This window comes from Eleutherodactylus coqui, chromosome 1 (genome assembly GCF_035609145.1).
Source record: "Eleutherodactylus coqui strain aEleCoq1 chromosome 1, aEleCoq1.hap1, whole genome shotgun sequence".
In the NCBI taxonomy this organism is placed as follows: domain Eukaryota; kingdom Metazoa; phylum Chordata; class Amphibia; order Anura; family Eleutherodactylidae; genus Eleutherodactylus; species Eleutherodactylus coqui.
Window position 1 is genome coordinate 50725842 of NC_089837.1, and position 27758 is coordinate 50753599.

The following is a 27758-nucleotide window of genomic DNA, read 5'->3' on the forward strand; positions in this document are numbered from 1 at the left end:
TGGAGTCCAATATCTCCCAATACAAATTCCATACATTATCGTGACCTGCCAGGGACATTTGACAGGCTGTAATTCACACCATAACCACTGGGGTTAGAAAGGGATGTTATACTTGGACTATCACAAACTTATAAATTATGTCAAGCCAAAAGGAAAGGTAAGAAAATAAATGAAATAATGTTTCTCTCTCACTATAGTTGAAAAGAAGGGCACCTTGTTGCAAAGCATATGCCATGTGTATGATTAGAGGTTGAGGGAGATTTATTATGAACTGTTGGTATAAGATATGTTGATTTTATTACAGACCTCTAAATACATCTTTGCCTGTGTGTCAGAAAATTAAATCTACCCTTAATATATGATAATCTGCTGGTCTGGTGGTGGTCCCTGACCCGATTAACTATGCCAACATGAGTGGCTAAAATGTGGCAAAACCATTGATGAACAGAGTTGTATTTCATGGCTCTTAATCACGTTGTATATTGAGTTACAGGGTGGCGACCTATAGACCACCATAGAGATATGGAAAAATATGGCCCAGGAATGTGATTTTGTCTTGATTTATGTCTATATCCTGTGTCTATTTATTTCTTAAACCCTCATTATATCAGAGCTTTGTATTTTTCTTGAACTTGTCAAAAAAACAAGAGCTTTCATTATTTCAAATTGTTTCACTATGTCATAAGACAACAAAAGCACACATTTTTCACAAATCAAGACACTCCCATTTTTTTTTTTTTTTTTTTTTTAAATCTTACTTTTGGTAGGAAGCAGCCCTTTAAAGTGACATCTTGAGTAGTTGAACGTGGCACATTGTTTGGCAAAATATCAACAAATCTCTGAATCTCATGGATAACGGCGTCTGTGTACGGCATTTGTTGCCGATGCGCCATCTGAGGCTCAGCCAAACCAATGACTTTTTCGATTTCTTTTTGAACATATTCTGTGAATATAGTAAGAAAAACCCTTCATGTCCTCAAATGTTAGCCTAAATTTGACATGAATAAAACATTTCCAAATTTCAAATGCTACTAGTAATCTGATATCAGAGACAGTTTATTTTCTGCTACTGTTAATGACTACTGCTATTTGAGAAGTATTTAACCCCCTAATGACAAGTTGTACATAGTAGGGCACTCTTCTGCTGTGATGACATGTTGCAAATGTTACGTAGGGGGAGACCCCAGCTTCTGGCAGCATTCCTGAGGGTTCAGACAATTCCTTATGGGCTGTGTGCATTAACTGCCTTCTTAACATCCCATCAAAGATTTTCTATGAGGTTCAAGTCAGGCGACAGTCATAGATGCTTCAACATCTAGTAGAACCTTTGCCATGGTGAATTGGTGTGGGTCTGAAGACCAAAGGAGGTCCAATGTGCTACTACAAATAATGTGACTATTCAGCGCATGTACCTACATTGATATATGATAGATTGTGGCTATATATTCACACCAAAAGTGATATCTCCTTACTTTGGATTTCCGGGTATTTCATCATTAGTAGAAGGCTCCACCTCAATGTGCTACCAGTTGTTTCCATGCCACCAGTAAACAAGTCCGATAGAAGAGATATTAAGTTTTCATCATGGAAATATCTCTCTGGATTTGGTTTCTCCTGCAATGCGCAAAATATGATATTGGGGCACATTATGGAAACAGTGTAGGGGGTAAAAAAGCATACTGGATAAAAGTTAATCTCTATCACAGCATGTTAAGGAATTTTTCCACTATGGGAATTGACCTGCAATGAGTATTTTAAGTGTGTTTGCTGCACACTTTCAATAGTAAGTGTAACAAAGCTGCTCAGTAGATCAATTGAAGTGACAGACCACTGACGCCAGTGCATTTATCACTAAACTGTACTGCCCGCACCCTGGGAATTATAAGGAACTTAACAGATTCTCTTTAAAGGGATTCTTCTTTGGAAAGAATTAGACTAAAACTGTGTTGGGACCCTGAGGGCTCAGGGGAAAAGAGCATCTTTACAAGTCACTGGTGGATCCCCATGGGTAGAATCTCATCAGGACAGGTGATAGTATTATGAAGTGGCCACCCTAGGACCCGCAGTGGCACTGTAGAATCGGGGAAAGCTGTCATTTAAGAGTAATGAATCACCTGTATTTTTTCTACTAATTAAAACCAGAGGGTGAAACATTCATTCTTTTATAAGCTCAGTTTTTTTTTTCTATTGTAGATTTTTTATCCTGTTAGAATATAGATTATTATTATAATCAGGGGTATATACATGAATCCTCTTTCCTGTTCTTTTGGAGCATAGGGTATATGTACTGATATACTCCCATGTGTGTGTAGTGTATATCTGTGTTTGTAAAACCCGGTAGACAGTGAAATATCCCAACTACACAGCAAGCCTATTATTACGTATACATATATAAATACATACCTCTCTCATCAATTTATAAAAGGGAGAGTATACAACGGATCATGTAAGAATCTTCACGCTGAGGAATCCTGGGTGAGTATCAATAAATTCAGATTTTACATGCAGTTCCTAATCTATGTATAAGTTTGTCAGCCAGAAACATTTTAATCGGTATTAATTAAAGTAGATTTTAATCCCTTTTCAGTGATTTATAATCTTTCCAGTTTAAAAGAGTTCATACACCTCTGACTTATTTGTTGACTATAGGAACAACAATTTTGCCTGAGGTACATTTGAAGGTATTTAAAGATGTGCTTTATAACAATCTAATGGGCCACAAACACAATGAAAAGGAGGAGACACGTTGACTTCTATGGGAGAGTACTGTTGGCATGCTCTGTGACCTGCACAGGGAGAAGGAGATCAGCTGTGACCACCACCAGCTATGAATGGTGGATCCTGTGTTATCTATATATAGGTGTCACCTATATTGGTGAATTTAACTCCTTAGTGACAGCCACATTGCCTTTTTACGCCCTGCCTAAGTGGGCTTTAATCCTCAGGGACAGAAAAACATACATCCCCTAAGGATTAAAGCCATGTGGGCTGTGGACGTGACAGTTCCATGCTGTCGGTTCCTGGAGGCAGCCGACAACATGGAGCTGTCATAGGGGGCCATGGGGAGCTTCTTCAAGCAATGTGATCAGCGCTACCCAATGGATAATGCAGATCGCATAAAAGTAAATAAAAAGTTAAAGAAAGTTAAAGATTCAGCTGCCCTAATAGATCAGATCAATGGGGGCAGCTGAGAGTACTCACCCCTGTTCTCCGCGATGTCCCACGGTGATCTAGTCATCCAATAGATACCAGCGATCAAAAAACTTTTTTTTTAAAAAGTTAAAGTTTCAGCTGATCGGACTGTATGAACCACTGCATGCGGTTCCCAGTCACATCATCACTGTTATCCATCAAATAACAGTGATCATGTAAATTAAAAAAAGCAAAAAAAAAAAGTTTAAAAAGTTAAAGCTTTATCTCCCCTTACAGATCGTATCGATGAGGGGAGATGAAATTACATAACAAAGGTCCCCGCATTTGTCCCACAATGAGATCTTTATCTGCGTACCTTACCCTGGCTTCTGCGCATGTACCCATCAGCAAAATGGCGGATGCATGCACAAAAGTCGAGGATTGCCCAGGAAATTTTAAATCTCCCTGCTCTTGGCTACCAATGGTAGCCGAGAGCACGGAGAAGATTTCATAGGGGCCACGGTGAGTGGTCCCTGGTCACATGATCGCCGTTATCCATTGGATAACGGCGATTACATAAAAGTTTTTTTAAAAAGTTAACATTTCATCTCCCCTCACCGATGCGATTGGTGAGAAGAGATTAAACTTCTTACCAGAGGCCTCCATATTTAAACCCCGATGCATCTTCTTCCACATACCTTCCCTGGCTTCTGCGCATGCGCCCACTGGCAGGATGCTGGGCACATGCACAGAAGGCGGGAACGGCACATGAAATTTTAAATCTCCTTACTCTCGGCTACCAAAGGTTGCCAATAGCCTGGAGCAGTGAATGGTGGCCTCGTTGAGCAGTCCCCAGTCACATGATAAAAAGGCAGTGATCTATCCTAGGCTGGTCTTACACGATCGGATAGGAATTACGGATTCTACATAAGTTCGATCCATGGTAATATCTGGATCAATCAAATGCATTGGATTAAACAATTCTGCTCACATTAGCGGGGTGGAAATACTTAACCCCTTAACGACCAGCCCATAGTGTTTTTACGTCCTCCCGAAGTGGGCTCTATTCTCTGAGGACGTAAAAACATGCTTCCTGCAGAGAATAGTGCCCCTCGGGCTGTGGACGTGACAGCTCCATGCTGTCGGTGTCCGCAGGTAGCTGACAGCATGGAGCTGTCATCCCGGGCTGTTCGGAGCCCCCCCCCGGCATTGCGATCGGCGCTATGCAATGGATAGCGCCGATCGCAAAAAAAGTAAATAAAAGGACATAAAAGTTAAAGATTCAGCTGCTCTGATGGATCGGATCCATCGGAGCAGCTGAAATTACTCACCGAGGTCTGGCACGCTGCTCCCCGCTCTCCTGCCGCTCCGGGGCCCGAAGCCGGTCTTCTGCGCATGCGCGCCAGGCGGCATTACGTCAGCCGCATGCGCAGAAGGCCCGGAGGCGCGGGAGATTTAAAATCTCCTGGCTCCCGGCTCCTGTAGGTAGCCGGGAGGCAGGAGATGTCAGCGGGGACTGCGGTGAGCGGTCCCCGGTACCGCGATCGCCGTTATCCAATGGTTAGCGGCGATCGCGAAAAAGTTAAAAAAAAGTTTTAAAAAAGTCAGTTTCACCTCCCCTCATGGATCGGATCCATGAGGGGAGGTGAAAATACTCACCCCCAGTCCTCAGCGGTGTCCCGATGTCCCGGGACCCGAATCCCCGTCTGCGCATGCGCGCCCGATGATTGACATCGGGCGCGTGAACAGACGGGCTCGAGCCCCGGGAAATTTAAAATCCCTCTGCTTCTGGCTGCCATGTGTAGCTAGGAGCAGAGAGATTATACCGGGGACATGATCACTGTCATCCAATGGATGACAGTAATCATGTAAAGTAAAAAAAAAGTGTAAAAAAGTAAAAAAAAAAAAAAGTAAAAAAAAGTTTTTAAAAGTTTAAAAAGCGTACGTTTCATCTCCCCTCATGGATCATATCCGTGAGGGAGGATGAAAGTACGTACCTAAGGCCCCCAGATTTATCCGCGGACCTTACCACAGCTTCTGCACACACGCCCGTCGCCAAAATGGCGGGCGCATGCGCAAAAGCTGTGGATTGCCAGGATAATTTAAATTCTCCCTGCTCCTGGCTACAAAACGTAGCCAAGAGCATGGAGATTTAATGGGGGTCCGCGGTGAGCGGTTCCTGGTCACGTGTTCGCCATTATCCAATAATGGCGATCACGTAAAAGTAAAAAAAAAAATTTGAAGTTTCATCTCCCCTCACTAATGCGATCGGTGAGAGGAGATGAATCTTTTTACCGGAGGCCTGCGTATTTGAACCCCGACGCGATCTTCCTCCGTGGACCTTCCAGGATTCTGCACATGCGATTGCCGGCAAAAAGCCGGACACATGCGCAGGAGTCAGGGAGCCCAGGAAATTTAAAATCTCCTTGATCCCAGCGACCAACGGTCACAGAGAGCCTGGAGCAGTGACGGGTGGCCTCGTTGAGCGGTCCCCGGTCACGTGATAAAAAGGTAGCGATCTACCTTTGGCCGGTCTCACATGACCGGATAGGAATGACGGATTCCGCATGCGTCTGATCCGTGGTAATACGCAGATCAATCGCATTGGATTACACAATTCCGCTCACATTAGCGGGTCAGAATTGCGTAATCCACTCGCAGAAAAGAGAACGCAGCAGGTTCTATTTTACTGCGGATATCGGCAACATAGAGCCCATTGTGCTCCATGGTCGCGGATATACCCGCAGCCCATACGCAACTACATTGTATACGGGCTGCGGGTACCCGCGTCATCGCTAAGCGATGGTGCGGGAAATACAAACAAAGGTGTACTGTGCATGACCGCCTGTGTGAGTAGGCAGTTATGCGCAGTACATTACGCAGCCGTACGCAGGGTCACAGCCGGGCTCACAGATGGGATCCGCTGTGGGCCTCCGCAAGCGGATTCCGCCTGCACCCGCGTGAGCCCGGCGTTATTCAGACCGCTACCTGTGATACGTATTTTACAAGAAGCCCCAGGAACGCTCGCTTTCCTGCAGTTCCAGGAGCACCTTGTTGAGCGCCTTCTGTGTGAGACCGCCGCACCTCATCAAGCTTACGGAGACTCACGGAACGCCACTTTTTACACCCCATACCCGCCACTGAGGTCATGAAATACCCCCAAAAAGCATGAGAGGAGGGGGGGGGGGGATACCCGATTTTATTGCCCCATGGGCCCATTCCAACCAGCCTCCGTAATTACCCCTGTCTTCGGAAATACTACACAGTTCACATTTTTACTTTTATCTAAGATTTGCGAACGCCAAAAAGGGCGCGGAGGGGGAGGGGGGGAATTTTTAGGGAGTCAATCTTTATTCTGTACAAATAAGCAATGGGGCCTGGAATTTATTCAGTTGTGCCCTAAAATCCAACAGGTGTTCCGTCCTTTATAGGCCTTGCCATGCGTCCTGTAAGTAGATTAGGGCCACAATGGGTATGTTTCTGAACTCGGGACAAACGGGGGTATCCATTTTGGGGTGAACGTCTTCATTCCTATGTGCACTGTACAAAAAAACTGTTTTTAAATTGAAAAAATTGCCAAAAAAATTGAAAATCGTAACTTTTTCCTTCTGCTTTGCTTAGATTCATTCAAATACTGTGGGGTCAAAATACGCAGTACACCCCTAGATGAATTCGTTAAGGGGTCTAGTTTTCAAAATGGGGTCATTTGAGGGGGTTCTTTATAGTTTTGGCCGCTCAATGGCTCTATAAGTGGGCAATGGGGCCTGAAATTTATTCAGTGGTACCCTGAAATCCAACGGGTATTCCTTTCATTGTAGGCCTAGCCATGGGTCCTGTAAGTCTATTAGGGCCACAATGGGTATGTTTCTGAACACGGGACAAACAGGGGTATCCATTTTGGGGTGAAAGCCTTCATTTATATGTGTGCTGTACAAAAACAACTGTTTTTAAATTGACACAATAGCCCAAAAAATGAAAATCCTATTTTTTTCCTTTTGCTTTGCTTAAATTTATTCAAAAACTGTGGGGTCAAAATATGCAGTACATCCCTAGATAAATTCGTTAAGGGGTCTAGTTTTCAAAATGGGGTCATTTGTGGGGGTTCTATATGGTTTTGGGCGCTCAAGAACTCTACAAGTGGGCAATGGGGCCTAAAAGGACTTCAAGCAAAATCTATGTTCTGAAAGCCACCAATTACTCCTTTTATTTTGGGCCCCGTTGTGCATGCGGACATAAGATTAGGGCCACAATGGGTATATTTCTGAAAACAGCACAAACAGGGGTATCCATTTTGGGGTGTAAGTCTTCCTTCATATGTGTGCTGTACAAAAAAAGCTTTTTTTAAAATGACAGAATTGCCAAAAAAACAAAAATCCAAATTTTTTCCTTTTGCTTTGCTTGAATTTATTCAAAAACTGTGGGGTCAAAATGCGCAGTACACCCCTAGATAAATTCGTTAAGGAGTCTAGTTTTCAAAATGGGGTCATTTGTGGGGGTTCTCTATGGTTTTGGCGCTCAAGAACTCTACAAGTGGGCAATGGGGCCTAAAAGGACTTCAAGCAAAATTTGTGTTCCGAAAGCCACCGGTCGCTCCTTTCATTTTGGGCTCCGTTGTGTATCCAGACATAAGATTAGGGCCACAATGGGTATGTCTCTGAACACGGGACAAACAGGGGTATCCATTTTTGGGTGCAAGTCTTCCTTCATATGTGTGCTGTACAAAAAAAGCTGTTTTTAAAATGACAGAATTGCCGAAAAAACGAAAATCACAATTTTTTCCTTTTGCTTGGTTTGAATTCATTCAAAAACTGTGGGGTCAAAATATGCAGTACACCCCTAGATAAATTCCTTAAGGGGTCTAGTTTTCAAAATGGGGTCATTTGTGGGGGTTTTCTATGGTTTTGGGCGCTCAAGAACTCTACATGTGTGCTATGGGGCCTAAAAGGACTTCAAGCAAAATTTCTGTTTTGAAAGACACTGACTACTCCTTTCATTTTGGGCCCCGTTGTGGACTCAGATATAACAATAGGGCCACAATGGGTATATTTCTGAACACGGGAGAAATAGGGGTATCCATTTTGGGGTGTAAATCCTGATTTTCATGTAAACTATAGGAAAAAAATATGTCTTTAAAATGACAGATTTGCAAAAATATGAAATTTTACTTTTTCTCCTCTAAATTGAATTAATTCCTGAAAAAAAACTGTGGGGTCAAAATACTCATGACACCCCTCAGTGAATACATTAAGGGGTGTAGTTTTTAAAATGAGGTCATTTGGGGGGGTATCTATTATTCTGACACTCATGAGCCTTTCCAATCTCGGCTTGGTATAGGAAAACAAAGTGTTCCTCAAAATGCTAAAAAGTAATGTTAAATTTGTACGTCTCCTAAATAGTTTAAAAAAAACGAAAGTTTTTCCAATGTGCGCCCAAAATAAAGTAAACGGGTGGAAATATAAATCTTAGCAAAAATTTCTATATTATGTTTGCACATATTTAAGATATTGCAGTTGGAAATGTGAAAAAATGACGATTTTTTCAAAATTTTCCCAATTTTGGCGCTTTTAATAAATAAACACAATTTCTATCGGTCTATTTTTTCCGCCTAAATGAAGCACAACATGTGGCGAAAAAACAATGTCAGAATCGCTTGGATATGCAAAACCTTTCTGGTGTTTTTCCATGTTAAATTGACACGTGTCAGATTTGCAAAATTTGGCCTGGTCATTAAGGCGCAAACAGGCTTGGTCACTAAGGGGTTAATCCACTTGCAGAAGACAAAACACAGCATGTTCTATTTTTAAAAAAGTGATAGTTTTTCAAATGTGCATCCAGAATAGAGATGAATGAGCGTACTCACTAAGGCAAATTACTCAAGCGAGTATTGCCATTTTCGAGTACATGCCCGCTCGTGCCAAAAAATTTGGGGGGTAGCGGGGGTGAGTGGTGAGTTGTGGGGGGGAGATCTTTCAGCAGACAGGATTTTAATTCCCTGCCTGCTCAAAAAACTGTATTGCAGAGCTGGGGACAGCGCAGAGAGGACGCGGCTGAGCCCCGACAGCTGAAGGAAGGTGAGTGTTTGTTTTTTTTTTTTACACTAGTTTGGCTTGTTTTTCAGGGAAAGGCTTATATTTAAAGCCCTTCCCTGAAAAACAATTACGGGGTGCCGTCAGACCACTGCCTTCAATGGAGCCGCTGGCAGGAGTCGCAGCTCCATTGAAGGCAATGCGTACCTGCATCCACGTGTGTTTGTGCATACAGGGGTACACACATGTGCACACCTATGTACACACACTCGTGTGAAGCCATCCTAAGGCGCAAACAGGCTTCGTCACTTAGATTTACTAATATTGTTTAATATATAGTGCAAAACTTGACTAGTCAGTCTTAAAATTTGCCATTTTTCAATGACATATCATTCTTTATGCTAGTGGTGAGTTTTGGTTGATAAGTTTTTTTTATCTCTGTAATTGGAATCCTATTATGGATAATTAAATTGTATGAAAAATATAATAATAATCTTTATTTGTATAGCGCCAACTTATTCCGCAGCGCTTTCAGGCATGGATAAATGCAAAACAATACAACAATTGCAACAATTACAATGTGAGATACATTGGGTTAGACACAAATAGGTTGAGGGTGGTACAGGAGGTGCAGGGGGTGGGGAACACAGGCAATAGGAAATTTTATGTACAGATCATTTGTCAGAAGGCAAAACAGGGTGGAGCACCATAGGGAGGGGCAAGGGACTAGGTCAGCAGATTTGGTATGCTTCCCTGAAGAGGTGCGTTTTTAAGGCACGTCTGAAATTTCGTGCATCGGGAATTGTCCGGATGCCTTGAGGTAGAGCATTCCAGAGGATGGGTGCTGCTCTATTGAAGTCCTGTAAGCGAGCATGTGAGGTTCGTATTACAGGGGTGTTTAGTCTGAGGGTGTTAGCCGATCGGAGTGAGCGGGCTGGGTGGTGTACTGACAGGAAGGAGGCGATGTATGGTGGTGCAGCGCCATGCAGAGCTTTGTGAGTGAGGTAGAGGAGTTTAAATTTAGTTCTGCAGTGGATGGGCAGCCAATGCAGCGACTGGCATAATGCAGAGGCGTCTGAATAACGACTGGATAGAAAAATGAGTCTAGCTGCTGCATTTAGTATGGATTGGAGCGGAGCGAGTCTAGTGCGGGGGAGGCCGATGAGTAGCGAGTTGCAGTAGTCAAGCTGGGAGTGGATGAGGGCAACCACGAGCGTCTTTAGCAATATTTTGTTTTACTTAAAAATATGAACCAAACCAAAGTCTTCTCCATATGAAAAAATAACCATGTACAGAGAGCTGTTTTGATGTTTTTGCCCCTCATCAATGAACAATAAGTTTCTGGTTAGCTGGGTAAGCGGTTTGCGATGCGTGTTGGGGGAATGGGAGTCAGTTTCTCCTCATGGAGAGTGCCAGATAGATATAAGGAGGTGTATAATCTGTGCAATGCTCCTCTGGGAATTTTAAGTCTCTTTACTCCGACCTCGTACCTTCCCAACCCACATCAAGGTCCTCTTACCCAGCCACTACTGATGAGTAGTAAGAATCTTATGGGTAAGACTCTCTTGTTTTGCTTATATCCTTAGTAATGTTGCAAAACCTGTTAGAAAGCAGGACATTGACTTTTAGGAAAGCTACATTCCAATAGGTGGTGCTGCAGAAGCATTGTACTATTTGTTTGGATGATAATTTTCCCAGAGGGTCATTGCATGGCCTGTAGGATTACTTTGTACTCTCTACAAGGAGAAACATAACCGTTCCCTATACTTAGTAATACCTGCACCATGAAGTTTTTTTTATTTTTTATTGGTTGCGGGCTGTTCAATAAAATAAACAGCTAAAGAAAAGCAAAAACAGTCAGTGTCATTCTAGAAGGGAACCCTCCTTACCTACCACTATCACCCCGTCTTATAACCTCACCTGCTTCTGTTTGACCAGGAAACAATCTATAAGACTCCTCTGGTCATTGATATCCAGTTGATCCCTCTTCTTCATGAAGATCTCTCTAATAAATGAATGTAGTTCATTGGTGTTTTTTCGGATACCTTGGTGACTTCCTGGAATCCAGCGCATCACAGATGGAAATGCATTGTACAACTGTGGAGGGAAGTATAAACGAAGACATGTATGTAAGGGTCTGTTTACATCACGTCATATTTTTAATGTTCATTTATCATAATCATTAAACATACTTGCTAAAAAATTGTAAGTATATATAATTTAAGTATAACAGTACAAGGTTTTATAGTATGTAGTTTATACATGAAGCCATATGTTGACATTTTTGTGTCCATTATACATAAAACCAACAAATATTTTCACTCTAACATCCTGTACATAAAGTTTTATGGTTAAACACTAAGCGTTTTAGACCAAAATTTGTATAAATTTAACTTAATAGGAAAAAGGGTGATATTAAGTCAAAAGCATGTACTTTTGAGCTATGTTTGACTAATTCTATGGACCAAGCAGTATTTTTTTTGCATCAAAACATATGTTCCATTCGATGCTTGGCCAAGACGTAATGTGAACTGTGACTTACTGATATCTGTTAATTGCACAGTGGAAAGACCCAGTAGAACCTTTGGCATAAAGAAACAAAAATAAAAGAGCTAAAAGATTTGTAGACTCTTGCAACCACTGTTTTTATTTTTCCAATACATTCAGAGAACTTCCAGTAATGATGCATGGTGGAAGCTTCAGAGCGGAGACACTTCATTTACATAAAAGGACCTGGGCACGTGAAATAGCTTTCCATAGGTATCAATATTCCACCACAAGGAAGCAGCATCAGGAGGTGTAGTAAGACTATCAATGAACATAGTGCATACCCAAAAAGTGTATTTCTTTATTCTTCCATGGTCACAACAGCAGCAACGTTTCAACCCAATACCCGGGTCTTTCTCAAGCTTTCCTGTGCTGATGAAGTTTTCCATAGGTTTTTTTTTTTTTTTTTTTTTTTGGTGTCTTCACAGCTTTGATATAATTTGTGTTCTTAAATTTTAATTTTGGATGCGCTAAAGCATTTAAAATAAAAAAATACAAAATTGTACAATTTGTAAAAATCCCTGCGTTAAAAAATGAACTCTGGCAACTTTTTAGCGATTTCTAATGCTTTGTTAAGGCATTAAAAACCTATTAAATAAAGTCTACTAAGAGACAAATGCCACAAGAAAACATACACAGACCATGTTGATCATGAAGATACTAAAGAAGCTACAAACCAAAATGGGTGTAGCTATATTTATACGAGAGTGTATCAAAAAGTAATGTCTTCCTCTATAACTGTCTATTCGAGTGACTAAATGGCTATGAACAATTATATGTGTTATACTAGCTGATATACCCGGCTTCGCCCGAGTTAATTTGGTACTGGTGTTTATCTGGTGTTCATACGGAAAATCTTATTAAGTAGTCGTTAATTTAGAGATACCGTGGAAAAAAATATGTTCACCATTTTGCATGGTTCTTTGCGTTACCCAGGAAACACCACGTGGAGGTAACCATGCAACGTTTCCTTTATATAAAATGACATTGGAAAGTGAGAGATTTAGATTCTGTACGTAAAATTTGGACGCTAATTATTTTGCGCTTAGAATTGAATAATCGAGTTTGGACCCATTAACTTTTCCTATTTATGACATAATCAATGCCCGTGCCAAATTTCAAATTTCTATGACATCGGGAAGTGAGAGAATTAGATTCCATACGTAAAATTTGGATGCAAATTCTTTTGCGCTACAATTAAATAATCGAATTGGGACCCATTAGCCTTTCCTATTTATGACATAATCAATGCTTGTGCCAAATTTCACGTTTCTATAACATCGGGAAGTGAGAGAATTAGATTTTGTACATAAAATTTGGACGCTAATTCTTTTGTGCTTAGAATTGAATAATCGAGTAGGGACCCATTAGCTTATCCTATTTATGACATGATCAATGATTGTGCCAAATTTCAAGTTTCTATGGCATTGGGAAGTGAGAGAATTAGATTACGTACGTAAAATTTGGTCACTAATTCTTTTGCACTAGAATTGAAAAATCGAGTTGGGACCCATTAACTTTTCTTATTTATGACATAATCAATGCCCGTGCCAAATTTTAAATTTCTATGACATCGGGAAGTGAGAGAATTAGATTCCGTATGTAAAATTTGGACACTAATTTTTTTGCGCTTTGAATTGAATAATCGAGTTGGGACCCATTAACTTTTCCTATTTATGACATAATCAATGCTCGTGCCAAATTTTAAATTTCTATGACATCGGAAGTGAGAGAATTAGATTCCGTATGTAAAATTTGGATGCTAATTATTTTGCGCTTTGAATTGAATAATTGAGTTGGGGCCCATTAACATTTCCTATTTAGGACATAATCACTGCTTGTGCGAAATTTCATGTTTCTATGACATCGGGAAGTTAAAAAATTAGATTACCTATGTATAATTTGGACGCTAATTCTTTTGTGCCAGAATTGAATAATCAAGTTAGGACCCATTAGAATTTCCTATTTATGACATAATGAATGCCCATGCCAAATTTCAAGTTTCTATGACATCGGGAAGGGAGAGAATTAGATTTTGTACATAAAATTTGGACGCTAATTCTTTTGTGCTTAGAATTGAATAATTGAGTTGGGACCCATTAACTTGTTCTCTCTTTGACATATTCAATGCTTGTGCCAAATTTCAAATTTCTATGACATCAGGAAGTGAGAGAATTAGATTATGTACGTAAAATTTGGACACTGATTCTTTTGTGCTTAGATTTGAATATTCGAGTTGGGACCCATTAGCTTTTCCTATTTATGATATAATCAATGCCCATGCAAAATTTCACGTTTGTGCCAGAAGACAAGCTCAACAGGAGACAGATGAACTCACTGGTGAGACTACAAGTAGCAGAAGTAAAGATGCCCTAGTTGTGGAGGAAAAGGGATGGTTAGAATGCAGCATGGCACAACTAGAGGAAGATGAAGTAACTGGGAGAGTGTTAGCGGTTCTCACTATCTCATATGTGGAGACCATTCAGAGGGGAACAGTTCTCTGTATAGCAAACACAGTCCTGGTGGAGAGGGAAAACACAGAAGCTGTGCAAGACACACTCTCAATGAAGGAGTGTGAACATGGCCTGAAGACGCAGCAAGAGTTCCTGAACATATACAGGGAAGGTGAGAAAGAGGCCACTGAAGGGTGATCAGAAATATCAACAGCGGCTGAAGGGACTGATTGAGAAAGAAAAAATTGTATCCTCTGCAGAGAGTGAAAAGACTTCAAGAAAGTTGTGCAGAATACTTCTCAATTCCATTTCCTTCCCTGCATGTTTAGCGCCATTTTCTTGCCAATAGACATACAGGGAAGGCATTACAACTTCCTCTTGTGACGGTCCAGCCCTATCCCACCCCCCTGCAGTGAGTGGCTGGCGAGATCATGTGACCGCCGAGTATTTAAAGAGGTCCCGCTCGCGGCTCGCCTCAGACACACGCTGGCAGAGATTAGGGAGGGTGCTGCTGGTGCTATAGGGAGAGTGTTAGCATCTTCAAGAACCCCAACGGTCCTTCTTAGGGCCATATCTGACCGTGTGCATTACTGTTGTGGCTGCTGGGAGCAGTTTTGCACCAAAATTTTTTTTTTTCATCTCGGGCTCTGCAGGCTATTACAGCTATAGCGTTCTCAGTCTGCAGTCAATTATACAGAGTATAGCGGCAGTACTGGTGAGGCAGGGACAGTGGTAGTGTAGAATCCTGTGTACAAGGACCCCAACGGTCCTTCATAGGGCCAAATCTGACCGTGTGCATTACTGTTGTGGCTGCTGGGAGCAGTTTTGCACCAATAAATTTTGTTTTGTTTCATCTCGGGCTCTGCAGGCTATTACAGCTATAGGGGCAGTACTGGTGAGGCAGGGACAGTGGAAGTGTAGAATCCTGTCTACAAGAACCCCCAGCGGTCCTTCTTAGGGCTACCTGTGACTGTCTGCATTTTACTGCGTGGGTGCTGGGAGTTGTAGTGCTTCATTATTACGCAGCTGGGCCTTTTTGCAGACTTGCGTATAATTTATTTCTGGCTGCAGTTTGCGTAACATAGCCGCTGTCAGCCTCCAACTGTACGCCAATAATTCCCTAATTATTTACATCGCTCTGCGTCTGCCATCAACTTGACGCACAGCGTGCGGCGACAGCCACTGATAGAGGGAAAGTCATATACACGCTATATAGCCTGTATTCTTTTCCCCAAAAATTACAAGAAAAGCTCCTTGGTTGGGTTACCCCTGACCGTCTGAAATTTACTGTGTGTCTAGTGAGAGTTGTAGTGAATCACTATTGCGCCGCTAGGTCTGTTTGCAGCCTTCTGTATTCTTTGTTTCTGCCTGGAGTTATCGTTACAATACCACTGTCATCCTCTAACTGTACACCAATAATTCCATAATTATTTACACCAGGCTGTGTCTGCAGTGAATTTGACGCACAGAGTACGGCCGCAGCCAGGTGAAGTGATATACACTTTATATAGCCTGTATTCTTTTACCAAAAAAAACAAAATGCTCCTTCTTACGGCTACCGCTGACCGTCTAAATTTTACAGGGCTCTGCTGGGAGTTGTAGTGCATCACTATTGCACAGCTAGGCCTGTTTGCAGCCTTCCATATATTTTTTTTCTCCCTAGAGTTTGGTTTACAATACCGCTCTCAGCGATAAAGTGCACGCAAACAATTCCATAATTATTTACACCGGTCTGTGTCCGCAGTGAATTAGAGACGCACAGTGTACGGCCACAGCGACTAATAGAGGAAGGTGATATACACACTATATAGCCGGTATTCTTTTACCAAAAAAAACAAAAAGCTCCTTCTTAGGGCTACCGCTGACCGTTTACATTTTACTGGGTGTCTGGTGGGTGTTTTAGTCCATCACTATTGCACTTAGGCCTGTTTGCGGCCTTCCTGACTATTTTTTTCTGCCTGGAGTTTGCCTTACTATACTGCTCTCAGTGACAAAGTCTACGAACATAATTCCAAGATTATTTACACCAGACTGTGTCTGCAGTGAATTTGACGCACAGCGTACGGCCACAGCGACTGATAGAGGGAAAGTGATATACACACTATATAGCCTGTATTCTTTTACAAAAAAAAAAAATTAAAGCTCCTCCGTTGGGCTACCTTTGACCGTTTAAATTGTACTGGGTGTCTGGTGGGAGTTTTAATCCATCACTATTGCAGTTAGGCCTGTTTGCGGCATTCCTTCCATTTTTTTTTGCCTGGAATTTGCCTTACAATACCGCTCTCAGCGACAAAGTGTACACAAACAATTCCATAATTAGTTAAACCGGGCTGTATCTGCAGTGAATTAGAGACGCACAGCGTATGGCCAACACAGCCACTTATAGAGGGAATGTGATATACACACTATACAGCCTGTATTCTTTAAAAAAAAAAAAGCTCCTTGGTTGGGCTACCTTTGACAGTTTAAATTTTACTGGGTGTCTGGTGGGAGTTTAAGTCCATCACTATTGCACAGTTAGGCCTGTTTGCGGCCTTCCTGGCAATTTTTTTCTGCCTGGAGTTTGCCTTACTATACCGCTCTCAGCGACAAAGTCTACGCACATAATTACAAGATTATTTACACCGGCCTGTGTCTGCAGTGAATTTGACGCTCAGCGTACGGCCAACACAGGTACTTATAGAGGGAAAGTGATATACACAGTATATAGCCTGTCTTCGTTTAAAAAAAATAAAACCCATAAAGCTCCTTCGTTGGGCTACCTCTGACCGTCTGCATTTTACTGGGTGCCTGGTGGGAGTTTTGGTGCATCACTATTGCATTGCTAGGCCTGTTTGCGGCCTTCCTTCCACTTTTTTCTGCCTGGAGTTAGCTTTACAATTCCGCTCTCTGCATGAAAGTGTACGCATATAATTCCATAATTATTTACAGTGTTCTGTGTCTGCTCTATTTGTAATCCATCATGCTGAGGGGTAGGGGTAGGAGTCAAGGACGTGGAGCGGGCGAGGATGCAGAGTTCCAAGTGAGGGTGTGGGCACAGGCCGAGTTCCTGGTCCAGGTGAATCCCAGCCGGCTGCTGCGGGATTAGGAGAGAGGCAAATTTCTGGGGTCCCCAGCTTCATATCACAATTTATGGATCCATGTTGTAGACCTTTATTGCAAACAGAGCAGTGTGAGCAGGTCCTGTCGTGGATGGCAGAAAATGCATCCAGCAATGTATCGGGCACCCAGTCTTCTACGCAGTCCACTGCTAAAGCTCTTAATCCTCTGGCTGCTGCTCCTCCTTCCTCACAGCCTATACTGCTGCTACAAAAATGGTACTGGGGTCTGCATATGCTTCTGCTACATAAATGTTACAGGGGTCTGCTGATACTGCTGCTACAGAAATGTTACAGGGGTCTGCGTATACTGCTGCTTGAGAAATGTTCCTGGGGTGTGCCTATACTTCCACTAAAGAAATGTTACAGGGGTCTGCATATACTGCTGCTATAGAAATGTTACAGGGGTCTGCATATACTGCTGCTATAGAAATGGTACTGGGCTCTGCCTATACTGCAGCTACAAAAATGGTACTGGGGTCGGTCTATACTTCTGCTACAGGAATGTTACAGGGGTCTGTCTATACTATGGGTGCACTAAGTCTTCCCATCGCGGTGTTTAACCTATGTGGCACAAATAATACAGTGACGGACTAGGCCAGAATTGCTGGCCGAGGCCAAGTTGCTTGGCGGGGCGAAGCTCTCCAATGGTTGGGCACTCCGAATTCTTCCTGTGTAATACCATCTTTGCACACTTACAACATAGGCTAGGTCAAGGAACTCAAAGACTGCCCCTTCCAGTGTTGAGCTATCTATGTTGCAACACATGGATTTCCCATTGCTATGTAACTCAGGGCACCTTGGGTCACAAAGGTGGAGGCTTGAAACCGAGTCTGACCCTGGGCCCGCTAACGTGCTTTCCACACAGACTATAGGTCCTGGTCATGGTGTCTTGGGCTTGTGATGCCACTTCCTCCTCCTCCTGATTGGGGTCAAGGGATCAGCACTGGGCATCATGTATTTTATCCCGTGTTACCACAGTTATCTGAGACACTGGTTTAGGCCAAAGAAGAGGAGCGTTACTGCATTGATGAGACCTTCACAGCTGTACTAGCATCAGAGTCTGCTCTATGCCCACGATTGCTGAGGATGTGTGCAGAGGCCTATGTCTGTCTGAAAGTCTGGCATGTTTGGGCACTATCATTTCTTCATGTTTATTACTGTCTTTGGGTTCCTTCGGCTCGCCTACACTGTGGGTGCACAAAGACTTCTTATAGCGGTGATTTACCTGTCCGGCACAAAGTCACTGACTGACTTGGGTAGGGTGCATAGTGCAGATGGCTTTCCCCTCCCGGTGTCGATAGAGCTATCCGACACCTAGACAGAATGAATAATGTGTGGGCACATGGACTTCCCATTGCGATGTCAGTCACGACACCTTGGGTCTCACAAGGTGTTTGCTTGGACCGAGACTGGCCAAGGGCCCGCTCACATCCTTCCCACACAGGCTACAGCGGGCCCTGGTCATGGTTTCTTGGCCTTCTAAGGCCATGTCCTCCTCCTGCTATGGCCTCGGCGCACCTTAATTCTGCCATGTTTGGGCACTCTGATTCCTTCATATTTAATGCTGTCTTTGGGTTCCTTCAACTCGCCTATGCTGTGGGTGCACACAGACTTCCAATAGAGGTGATATCCCTGTCCGGCACAAAGTGACTGACTGACTTTGGTGCAGGGTGCATAGTGCAGATGCCTTTCCCTTTGCGGTGTCGCTAGAGCTATCCAACACCTAGACAGAATGAATACTGTGTGGGCACATGGACTGCCCATTGCTATGTCAGTCGCAGCACCTTGGGTCTCACAAGGTACTTGCTGGGACCGAGCCTGGCCAAGGGCCCGCCGAAGCCAACATGTATTTTCTCTCACGTTACCACAGCTATCCGGGGCACTGCAATGGGATTTCTTTATGTACCGTCTGTGGGTTCCTGGGACCCACCCATGCTGTGGATGCACACAGACTTCCCATAGCGGTGTTGTACCTGCCTGGCACTATGAAAAAAACCCAGACTGACTAGGGCATGGAGTGTGGGCCGAAGCCAACATGTATTTTCATGCACGTTACCACAGCTATGTCACTCGCAGCACCTTGGGCCACACAAGGTGTTTGCTGGGACTGAGCCTGGCCAAGGGCCCGCTCACATCCTTTCAGCACAGGCTACAGCGGGTCCTGGTCATGGTTTCTTGGCCTTGTGAGGCCACCTCCTCCTCCTGCTTGGGGTCAGGGGGTCAGCATTGCGCATGACATATTTTCTCTCGTGTTACCACAATTATCTGAGAAACTCGTTTGGGCCACAGGAGAGGAGCATAACTGCATTAATGAGACCTTCTCAGGTGTACTAGCATCGAAGTCCGCTTCCTGCCTACGATTGCTGAAGCTGTTGGCCGAGGCCTATGTAAGTCTGCCATGTTTGGCCACTCTGATTTCTTTATTGTTCATGTCTTGGGTTGCCTAGGACCCACCTATGCTGTTGGTGCACACAGACTTACCATCGCGGTGTCTGACATGTCTGGCACAAAGACACTGACTGACTTGGGTAGGGTGCAGACTGCAGATGGCTTTCCCCTTGTGGTGTCGATTGAACTATTCAACACCTAGACAGAATGTATACTGTGTGGGCACATGGATTCCCCATAGCTATGTAACTCATGCCCACGTTTGCAGCTCCTAACGGAGGTTGGCACTTTATTGGAATGAAGATCGAATGTCAATTTCTCATTGATTCTCAACTGGATTGTGGGCTATCGCTCCCCCCTTTTAAAGAGGATCGCTACCTGGCCCTGCAAACCCTCTGCAGTGTGTGCCTCCGGTTCCTCCTCATCGCAAACGCACTTATAAATAGACATGAGGGTGGTGTGGCTATGAAGCCAGCGTGTGGCATGAGGGCATCTGAAGGCTGCGCAGGGACACTTTTGTGTGCGCTGAGGATGCAGGGTCATGCGGGGGGGTTGGGCAGCATGTAACCCAGGAGAAGAGGCAGCGGTGTGTCCCGCAGGCAGTATGGTGCTTAGCTAAGGTGTGCCTTGCTAATGAGGGTTTGTTCGAAGTAAAAATTGTTAGGGGGGGGGGGCTTCTTGCCGCTATTGTGGTTTAAAAGTGAGACCTGGGAACGTGAGAAGCAGCCCTGCATGTTGCCCCTCACCTGCACTATCCGTTTCTGTGTCGTTTCCATCACTTTCGTAGGTTTTACAGATTTTCACAAATGAAAACCTTAGCGGAGCATGGGTCATATACAAAAATGCTCGAGTCGCCCATTGACTTCAATGGGGTTCGAAACGAACTCTCGAGCATCGTGGAAAGTTCGACTTGAGCAACGAGCACCCGAGCATTTTGGTGCTCGCTCATCTCTAGTCACAACTTCATTGTTCAATGATAAGTGAAAATGTATTAGCAAGCCTATGTAATGTACATACCCTAATTCTCCAACATCCCGGTGTCGTACAAACATGGTATTTGGTACAAGCATTCCTTAGATCCTAAATTGTAAAATTAAAAGGTCACAATTTGATTATTCAATGCTAAGTGCAAAATTCTTGGCATCACGATGTAATATACTTAGGCTAATACTTTAACTCCCTGGTGTCGCTAAAAACATGAAATTTGAAATGACCATTCTTTAGGTCCTAAATAGGAAAAGTAAAGAGTAGCCCTATGGCACCCCTATGTAATGTACCTAGCCTAATTCTCTAACCTCCCGATGTCGTACAAACATGACATTTGGTACAAGCATTCTTTAGGTCCTAAATTGTACAATTAAGGGGTCACAATTTGATTATTAAATGCTAAGTGCAAAATTATTGGCATCACGATGTAATATACCTAGGCTAATACTTTAACTCCCCGGTGTCACTAAAAACATGAAATTTGGAATGACCATTATTTAGGTCCTGAATAGGAAAAGTAAAAAGGGCACAACTTCATTATTCAATGTTAAGTGCAAAAATATTAGCATCCCTATGTATTCTACCTAATTTAATTTTCTAACTTCCTGATGTCGTACAAACATGAAAATTGGCATGACCATTCTTTAGGTCCTAAATAGAAATATTAAAGGTATCACAACTCGATTATTCAATGTTAAGAGCAAAAGTATTGGCACCCCTTTGTAATGTAATTTCGTAGTGTCGTACAAACATGAAATTTGGCACGACCATTCTTTAGGGCCTAAACAGTAAAAGTACAGGGATCATAACTCTAATATTCAATGCTAAATGCAAAGGTATTGCACCCCTATGTAATGTAACTTCCCAGTGTTGTACAAACATGAAATTTGGCACAACCATTCTTTAGGTCCTAGAAAGGGAAAGTAAGAGGATCGCAACTTGATTATTCAATTCTAAGTGCAAAAGTATTGGCACCCCAATGTAATGTAACTTCCCGGTGTCGTGCAAACATGAAATTTGGCAAGACTATTTTTTTAGGTCCTAAATAGGAAAAGTAAAGTGTTCCCAACATGATTATTCAATGCTAGGTGCAAAATGTAACTTCCCGATATCGTACAAGTGTAAAGTTTCACACAAGCATTCTTTTGGTTCTAATTTGGAAAAGTTAAGTCCTAAATAAGAAAAGAAAGGGGGTCGCAACTCGATTTTTCAATGCTAATTACAATAGTAAATGCACCTCTATGTAATGTAACTTCATCATGTCGTACAAGCGTGACATTTGACGCAAGCCTTCTTTAGGTCCTAAATGAGGGGAGGGGAATTGGTGGCACATTCTGCAGAGGGACATCCGTACATGCAGCCTTAGGAGAATCTAATGCTCCTCTATGTATATACATATTTTATTCCTCGATTTCTCTAAAGTAATCTTGTCTTCATAAACTTTTCTGTGCAAACTCCAGGTAAACACCTGTATAAAATTAACTCGGGTGAAGCTGGGTATATTAGCTAGTCTACTATACTCTTTTTATTGTTATAAGAGAAATAAATCTTTGAATTTCTTAGTTATAATTAGAGATGAGCGAGCATACTCGTCCGAGCTTGATGCTCGTTGAAGTATTAGGGTGCTCGAGATGCTCGTTACTCGAGACGAGCACCACGCGGTACTCGTCTCGATTAAACGAGCGCTGACCATTGAATTCAATGGAGCCGGCAATACAGCCGGCTCCATTGAAAGCAATGGGCTGCCGGCGATCTCAGGATGAATTTTCGGGAAGGGCTTAAAAATATAAGCCCTTACCTGAAAATCATCCTAAAATGTGTAAAAAAGAAAAGAAAATATGTCAGCATAAAGATCGTTCTCTGCCATAGCTGTAACAGCTGTGGCAGAGAAGAACGATGTTAGCCCATTGAATTCAATGGAGCCGGCAATCCAGCCGGCTCCATTGAAAGCAATGGGCTGCCGGCGAGCGCGGGATGAATTTTTGGGAGGGGCTTAAAAATATAAGCCCTTACCTGAAAATCATCCTAAAATGTGTAAAAATAAAAAAAAAAATGTATACTCACCTTTCCGCTGCAGCCGGAGTTCAGCCGCGTCTGGCCGGCAGTTCTCCTGAACTGCTTTCTGTAGTATTCAGCAGGTGGGGATTTAAAATCCCCGCCTGCTGAATGAGCTGCCTCTGATTGGTCACAGCCTCACTAATCAGAGGCAGCTCTCACTCACACCCATTCATGAATGGGTGAGTGCTGCCTCTGATTGGCTCAGCGCAGGGACCAATCAGGGGCAGCTCTCACTCACACCCATCACACACGATCTTTATACTGACTTTTTTTTTTTTTTTTTTTTTTACACATTTTAGGATGATTTTCAGGTAAGGGCTTATATTTTTAAGCCCTTCCCGAAAATTCATCCTGCGCTCGCCGGCAGCCCATTGCTTTCAGTGGAACCTGCTGTATTGCTGGCTCCATTGAATTCAATGGGCTAACCTCGTTCTTCTCTGCCACAGCTGTTACAGCTGTGGCAGAGGAGAACGATCTTTATGCTGACAGTGCGGGGGGGGGGCACTCTTGCCGCTATTGTGGCTTAATAGTGGGACCTGGGAACTTGAGATGCAGCCCAACATGTAGTCCCTCGCCTGCCCTATCCGTTTCTGTGTCGTTCCCATCGCTTTTGTGAATTTCCCAGATTTTCACAAATAGCGAGCATCGGCGATATACAAAAATGCTCGAGTCGCCCATTGACTTTAATGGGGTTCGTTACTCGAAACGAACCCTCGAGCATTGCGGGAAGTTCGACTCGAGTAACGAGCACCCGAGCATTTTGGTGCTCGCTCATCTCTAGTTATAATAGATTAGTATTTATGTATGTTTGTGTTCAAGTAGTGGGTTCCCGATATTATAAAAAAGGTTACATTTTTATTGCATATATTTATGTAGCTTCTCTTCTGTGAATTTATTTGTAAATTTTGAGAACTATTCTGTCTCTGTGACTTATACCATCATAACTTTTTGGAGCACACAGTATTTCTCTTACCTATGCTGCCAGTGACACCCCCTCCTTCTGACCTAAAACACTATAAAATAATAAAACAATGAGCTAACAATGAACTCACCAAGGCCATTGGGCTACCAAGAATCCTGACAATATTATTTATTAGGGTAATAATCCTCTGAAGTTTTGGATCATTGTAGTCAAAGCGTTGGCCAAGTAATATCGATACAATAATATTAGCGACGGCTGCATGCACTACCATGGTGTTGTCAAAAGGTTCACCTAAATATAGTAATAAAGCAAAAAGTAATAAAATGTGAAAAAGTTGAAAAACAGAATTATTGCCCAGTCTACAAATACACACAAAATAGAAATAGGTTCATGGCCATAAGAAGAAAATTTGATCAATGTATTAAAAATGCAGCAGGGAGGATTTTTGTAGATTCTGTACATTCTCATATATAGGGGAAGTATAATAATAGTTCTACTCTTGTACATAAGAAGAATATTATAATTATTCTATTCTTGCATATAGAGGGCAGTTTTATAGTAGTTCTATTGTATATAGAGGGCAGTTTTATAGTAGTTACAATTTTTCTAGATAAAGGCAGTATTAGTTATTTTCTTGTATATAGTGGTAGTAGGATAGTAAATATATTGCTGTACATAGTAACAGTATTATACAAGTTATGTAAATAAGGGCAGTATTATAATAGTTGTATTCTTGTTTATAGTAGCAGTATTATAATAGATATATTCTTAGACATAGGAGCAGTACTATAGTAATTGTTTTCTTGAGCATGAAGACAACATTATAATAGTTATATTCTTGTACATAGTGGCCAAATTATAGCAGGTTTTTTTTTATCATATGTAGTGCAGGATGATAGTAGTTATATTCTTGTACATGGTGACAGTATTATAGTAGTTATACAGTATAATAATAGTTCTACTCTTGTACATTGGAGCAGTATTATAATAGTTATTTTCTTGTACACAGAGGGCAGTTTTATTATAGCTACATTCTTCTACATAAGAATGGTATTATAGTTATTTTCTTGTACATAGGAACAATATTATAATAGTTATATTATATAGAAACAGTATTATAGTAGTTATATTCATGTATATGGAGGGCAATTTTATAGTAGTTCTATTGTACATAGAGAGCAGATTTGCAATAGTCACATTCTTCTACATAAGGGCAGTATTAAAGTAGTTATTTTCTTGTGCATAGGGGCATTGTTATAATATTTTTATTCTTGTATATAGTGGCAGTATTATATTACTTATAGTTTTGTACAAAGGGTAGAATATTAATTACAATGCTCTTGCACATAGGAGCAGTATTATAAAAGTTATATTCTATATCCCTGTGCATAGGGGCAGTATTATAGCATTTACATTCTTGCCCATATGTACAGTATTCTAATATTACAAGTTATATTCTTGTACATAGGAGCATAATTGTAATTGTTATATTCTTGTACATTGGTGGCAGTATTATAGTAGTTCTATTCTCGTACAGAGGAGTAGTATAATAGCAGTCATATTCATGTACATAGAGGGCAGTTTTTTTAGTAGTTTTTTTATACAAAGAGGGTAGTTTTCTAAAAAAAAATACATCCTTCTAGATAAGGACAGTATTATAGTAGTTATTTTCTTGTACAAAGTGGCCGTATTTTAGCGCACTATTATTTTACATAGTGGCAGTATGATAGTAATCATATTCTTGTACATAGTGGCAGTAATATAGCAGTTATATATACTTTTACATTGGAACAGTGTTATAGTACTTATATTCTTGTAAATAGAGGGCAGTTTTATAGTAGTTCTATTGTTCATAAAGGAAAGTTTTATAATAGCAGCATTCTTCAACATAATGCCAGTTTTATATTCATTATTTTCTTGTACATAGAGGCATATCATACTGCTACTACATACAAGAATATAACAGCTATATTCTTGTACATTGTTGTAGTATTGTAGCAGTTATATATTTGTACATAGTGGCAGTATTATAATAGTTAGATTCTTGTAAAAAATAGCAATATTCTTGTAATTATATTCTAGTACATAGTGACAGTATTATGCTAATTATATTCTTGTATATAAGAGCAGTATTATAGTAGTTATATTCTTCTACATAGGGAGCAGTATATGTTGTAGTTATATTCTTGTATATAAAGGCAATTTTATAGTAGTCATATTCTTGTACATGGGGACCAGTATATATAGTAGTTATATACTTGTACATAGGAGTCAGTATTATAGTAGTTATATACTTGTACATAGTGAGCAGTATAGGTAGCAGTTATATTCTTGTACATAGGGGGCAGTATTATAGTAGTTAAACTCTTGTATATAGGAACAGTAATATAGTAGTTATATTCTAGTACATAGGGGGCAGTATTATAGTAGTTATATTCTTGTATATAGAGGGCAGTATTACAGTAGTTTTATTTATATATATATATATATATATATATATTATATATATATATATATATATATAATATATAATTTATTTATTTTTTTACATAGGAGCAGTATTATAGTAGTTATATTCTTGTACATAGGGAACAGTATTAGGCCTTAGTCACACGGGCGTTTTTTCGCGCGATTTGCGGATCGCATTGACGGATGCGCATCCGCAAATCGCGTGACCGATGCCCAAAAATCGCCCGAAAATCTGCTCCTAGCCGCGTTTCATTAGAAACGGGCCGGAGCTGTCCAGCACATTGCATTCAATGGAGCCAGCAATACAGCCGGCTCCATTGAAAGCAATGCGCTGCGGGCGAGCGCGGGATGAATTGTCGGGAAGGGCTTAAATATATAAGCCCTTCCCTGCAATTCATCCAGAAATGTGTTAAAATAAAATATATATACTTACCTTGTCTCGGCAGCCGGAGTACAGCGCGGCCGTCCTGCAGTGGGTGTGAAGGGGGTGTGACTCAAAGCTGCCCCTGATTGGCTCAGCCTGAGCCAATCAGAGGCAGGTCTCACTCACACCCATTCATGAATGGGTGTGAGTGAGACCTGCCTCTGATTGGCTCAGCAATAATACACGAGTTACAGTTTTGTACACAGAGAACGTTTTTATGGTATTTAAATTTTTTTAAATTCTCAAATGGGCATTAATACAATAATAACTAGAAGGGCATTTTGCTTCTTTTTTCAAATCAACTGCCTTTCCTTTCCTCCTCTTAGCATATCTTACAAACTAGCTCTGGATGCTTTTACATGAAAGGATTATTGTTTACAAAAAATTGCTAGATCGTTTGAATCTGAATGAAAATCAGTCAGTGTAAATAAACACAGCCAACAATTGATGAATAAATAATAATTCATTCATTGCTGCTATCGTACAATTTAAATTTTGATCATTTAGCCAATCTCATTCACTGATACAGTGAATGTACGACTGAATGATTTGTTAGCAAATGTTCTAACTGCCTATAAAAACCAGCCGCATGAGCAAATTGTAATTGTTCACTCGAATGATAAATCGCTCAGTGTAAAAGCACTCTTACTTAGCAGGTGGTTCAGCCTTCATGTGTCCTGATTAGCATATACTACTCAGCCCCATACACACATAGAATAAGCTTCAGAGTATGGAGACTCGTTTACTACCTTTGTAGCATTTAAACATCTGCACTAAACAATTAGATTCCTCGTTAATCTTCTCTTCTAGGCTTCTTTTCCCCATTCCAAAATCACGTAATGTAGAAACAGTAAATTGTCTCATGGTTTTCCAGTTATTTCCATTAGTGAATCCAATACCTGAGGAATGGACGAAGAATAGAATTCTGTGTTTTTCTTTATCTGATCACTTTCAAAAATGACATTTTAAAGAGCCCACTATTTGGTGATATTTAGCAAAAGAAAAATTAATCATTTAAAGGAGTTTTTCAGGCATTTACTAATAATGACCTGTCCTCAAGTTAGGTCATTAATAGTAAATCAGCAGGGTCCACCGCTCAGGATCCCTGCTAATCAGCTTATCGTGCAGCCTCCTGTTAGTGTGGTGGAGCTAGGCTTTATCAGAAGTCAGAGCCAGAAGTGCAACAGGAAGCTGCACTTCTATTAATTTCCACCCAGATGACAACATCCGGTTCTGCTGCACTGACAGTGG

The 27758-nt window shown here is 41.5% G+C and overlaps 1 protein-coding gene across 2 annotated transcripts in view; it reads right to left on the bottom strand.

Moving 5' to 3' along the window:
* The window catches only part of LOC136620727 (cytochrome P450 2C5-like), a 78788-nt gene that overhangs the window by 1206 nt on the left and 49824 nt on the right, over window positions 1–27758 (bottom strand). The window contains exons 4-9 of one of the 2 annotated variants that reach the window (XM_066595670.1): window positions 27257–27406; window positions 23745–23905; window positions 20665–20727; window positions 11079–11255; window positions 1473–1614; window positions 759–943 (exon numbers count right to left, since the gene is read on the bottom strand). In XM_066595670.1, coding sequence (XP_066451767.1) covers window positions 759–943; window positions 1473–1614; window positions 11079–11255; window positions 20665–20727; window positions 23745–23905; window positions 27257–27406 — 878 coding nt within the window. The remainder of the gene's footprint in view (window positions 1–758; window positions 944–1472; window positions 1615–11078; window positions 11256–20664; window positions 20728–23744; window positions 23906–27256; window positions 27407–27758) is intronic. The other variant, XM_066595673.1, reaches the window with a different exon arrangement.